General features: G+C 46.1%; 1 protein-coding gene across 1 annotated transcript; it reads right to left on the bottom strand.

Annotated features, from left to right (window-relative positions):
• Positions 1 to 480: 480 nt before the first annotated feature.
• Positions 481 to 2,529, bottom strand: TRH (thyrotropin releasing hormone). Its single transcript, XM_077821226.1, has 2 exons — positions 2,340 to 2,529; positions 481 to 1,070 (listed from the first exon to the last, which is right to left on the bottom strand). Exons 1-2 carry the CDS (start codon positions 2,527 to 2,529, stop codon positions 481 to 483), a joined length of 780 nt encoding a protein of 259 aa, XP_077677352.1.
• Between the last annotated feature and the right edge of the window lie 962 nt (positions 2,530 to 3,491).

Raw genomic sequence — 3,491 nt, 5'->3', positions numbered from 1 at the left:
TTTCACTTACATAAGAGCCATGTAATTATTCTGCTTCACCATCTAGTATCCTGAACGCATATAATGGGGCCGTTCTAGTCCTCAGGGGATACAATTGGTGGGTGCACATAAAGGGGTCATCTTAGAGCCTGATCCTGTAAGATACTGAGCACCCCCAATTTCCATGATGGTGGGAGTTGAAGGCACTCAGCACTTGGCAGGATTAGGCCCGTTGCCCCTGAGTCAGCAAGGTATTTAAGCACATCCTTAACTTTAAATGTGTGAGTAGTGCATTGACTTCAGTGGGACCATGTACATGCCTAAGTACTGGCTGAATCAGGGCTTTAATCCTCGAGGACTTTAGCTTTATTTCTAAGGAGTTACTCGTATGGCAGGTCAGCCGCAGAGAGTCTGGGGGTGGGGGGGATGAACAGAACTTTAAGTAGTCTGGCAGATCACTCTGAATTAAATGTAAATGATGGCCAATGCAATCGCCCTTTCTCACTCCTCTGCCCCTGTCTCACTTTCCCAAGCAAACCTCCTCCCAGGATGCTGCCGCTTCTCTTCTACTCTGCCCTTGTTGACATTATCTAGTAACTCGAGCAAGAAGCTGCTACAGTTGAAGGAATCTGGGCGGTCACAGGGGGCATCATAATCTGGGCTTTCAGAATCCATGTATCTTCTTCCAGGGTGCTGGCGTTTCTCCAGGTCTTGGTTGCCCAGATCCAGCCCGTCATCCCAGCTCCTCTTGCCAGGGTGCTGACGCTTGTTGTAAATCAGAGACCTCTTGCCCGGGTGTTGCCTTTTGGATAGTTCATTCAGATAGGCCAGTTGGGTGTGAGGGATATCAACATACTGGTCCCACAGTGACCTCCTGCCAGGATGCTGCCTCTTCTGCAGCTCCATGTCACTGTCAAGGTTGTCGTCTTCCTCCCTTTTCCCTGGATGTTGTCTCTTCTGAGTTTCTCCATAAGACACTTCTTCGTCATCTTCCCTTTTCCCAGGGTGCTGCCTCTTCTCTAGGTCACTGGGGAATCTCTTCCCAGGGTGTTGTCTTTTGGAAAACCAGTCTGGCTGAGGAGCGCTTGTTTCTGTCCAAGGAAATGACCAGCGTTAATGAACTTCCGTGATTATTGTTATCATCTGGAAGCTGAACTATGAGCTCCCTGGGGTATATTTATTATGGCTCTGGAGGGAGCATCGGGTTATATTCCACTCCCCGTCACACCACTGTAAGCCTAGAGCAACTCTGTAGACTGGAATACGGTTACTCCTAATGGGGTAGCCAAGTGCAGACTGGCGTATGATCATTTCAGCAAGGATGGTTTGAAGGAAAAAAGTCCAGTCTGGAAAAGAATTGGGAGGGAATCCAGTGATAGGACCCAGTATGCTATTCTAGTGCATTGCTCCATAGATGTTTGGGGAAAGGGGAAGCTGTAGAGTCGGGCCAGGGGCTGCAGGATACGTGCACGGGGGAGGAGCTGAGTTGCAGTGCCAGCAGAGGTGGGTACCGGGCAGGAGCTGCATGCCAGGGAAAGTGATAGGGCTGAGTGGCAGGTAGAGGCAGGGGAGTAAAGGACATCTTGAAAGTTCAGGGACTCAGTGCAGCCAGTTCTTATGATTTTATTGCATGTCTTGCAATATTTGTACCTTTTCTTAAAGCCCCAGCTCCTGGATTCATGTGACTACCTGAGAATCTTTCATTAAAAAAAAAACCCCAGTAAGTTTCTAGGAAGGGTGGGGGTGGGCTTTCTAGGGCCAGCTCTCTTCTCCCCTTGCTTCTGGCAGCAAAATCTCCAGCTACCTGCACCTTTTCTTGCACAAGCTCCCCATCAGGGCCAGCTTCGGCTGCTGTGGCTGCTGGGAGCAGAGGATTTGTGAGATATTGCCAGAGGCAGCCTGGGCACTGCATGGAAATTTGACCCCTTGCTGTCAGACACGGGGAGTGTGAGTGGTAAGGAGCAGCTGACGGCCAGATGGCAAGGAGGCTAACAGGGAGTAGCTGAGAGTACGCTTGCCCTGGTTTAACTTTAGAGCTGCCCCTGCAGGAACCTTCTCTACAGGCAGGTTATTTCATCATAGTGATTCTACCATCCTCCTCTGAAGCATCTTCTACAGGATGCCAGACTAGGTGGAGCATTAGTCTGATCTGGTGCAGCAGTTCCCAGGTAAAAGCTAGTAAAGCTCCCTAGGGAAGAAAACATCGTTTCCTGATTTCTCTTTCTGTCACACCTGGCGTAACTCTTTCCCCCTTTTATTTATTATTTACAGGAAAGAAAAACAGACCCCAGAAATTAAGCACAATGAAATTAAAGATCTCCATCTAAGTAACATGCTAAAAGCACCAATGTCACGTCTACCTTTATTAGTCTCTTCCCCCTCTTCTGCTGTCTTGAGGATAGACCGAAGGATGATGCTTTCTGCCCTTTGCAGGATGTCATCCAAATGGCTTCTATCTCCGTTCTCGTTTGCTTCTGGAATGGGCTGCCCCAGACTGACACAGACACTGGAGAAAGTTAGGGAGAGCAGCAGCAGCCGGACGGATGTCATTGTGGGAGAGAAGTTTCTGCAACTTTCATGGGAAAGTAAAGGACAAGGGAGGGCAATGGAACAAAACCAACAACAATTACAACGTTCCCGGTAACTCAGGAAGCAGCCTGAGAAAGTAGAAAGCACTCAAGCGCTCTGTGCTGCCACAGAGACTGGAGTTTCTCATGGAAATGATTTCCTGTCCCTTTTTAAATTTTCTGACCACTCTCTCACTTTGTTTTGAAGTGCTCCAAAGAATTTGTAAATTCTTTGTAGGTAATGTTGAGGGCAAGTTTATGTTCTGTACAGAACAGCTATTTGGGTTTTAAATGTCATATAAATTTAGCATTTTAATTTTTTTTTATCAGACTAGAATAGTCTTCCCTTTTGAAACTGTTAGCCTGTTGTTTTGTATTTTACACATGCATGTATACCTGCCCCAGGGACTGCTTTCATTAAATAACTCCCTCTCTGAAACTAAAGGACTGCTTTAAAATAATCCCAGGGTTTGCAGCACTGTTTCTGTTCCACCTTTAGTTAGAAATCAACTTTAAATAAGCAACTGAGTTGTTTGCTTCTCGTGAGCACGCACTCAAAATAGGGTGAGTGTGTGAGAGAGCGATACATACAATATATTTGGGCACTATTAGGTTAGGGATTGTCGTCTGCGTGTGGATAGCACCTACCACTTTTTGGTCAAGTCAAGTAATAAAGAATAATATCACATTTTACAACCCACATGCATAAAAATAGTATCTACATTTGTTCTGATCGGTCTCTGGAATTCCTGAAGCACCTAGCACATTTTATCTACCTTCTGAGCCTTTATTTACCAAGCAGGGAAGTTGATTTCTGAAACCTATGTCACTACACGTTCCTTTTAGCTAAATAACATCCCTAGCAGACTTGTTCAGTGGAAGGAATACACACTCTACTAAAAGTTTTACAAGACAATACATCCGTTTCAAAACAGAAAACAAGTG

The sequence above is a fragment of the Eretmochelys imbricata genome, chromosome 7 (assembly GCF_965152235.1).
Source record: "Eretmochelys imbricata isolate rEreImb1 chromosome 7, rEreImb1.hap1, whole genome shotgun sequence".
NCBI classification, from domain to species: domain Eukaryota; kingdom Metazoa; phylum Chordata; order Testudines; family Cheloniidae; genus Eretmochelys; species Eretmochelys imbricata.
The sequence above is the reverse complement of the archived record's forward strand: the minus strand, read 5'-3'. Positions and strand labels throughout refer to the sequence as shown.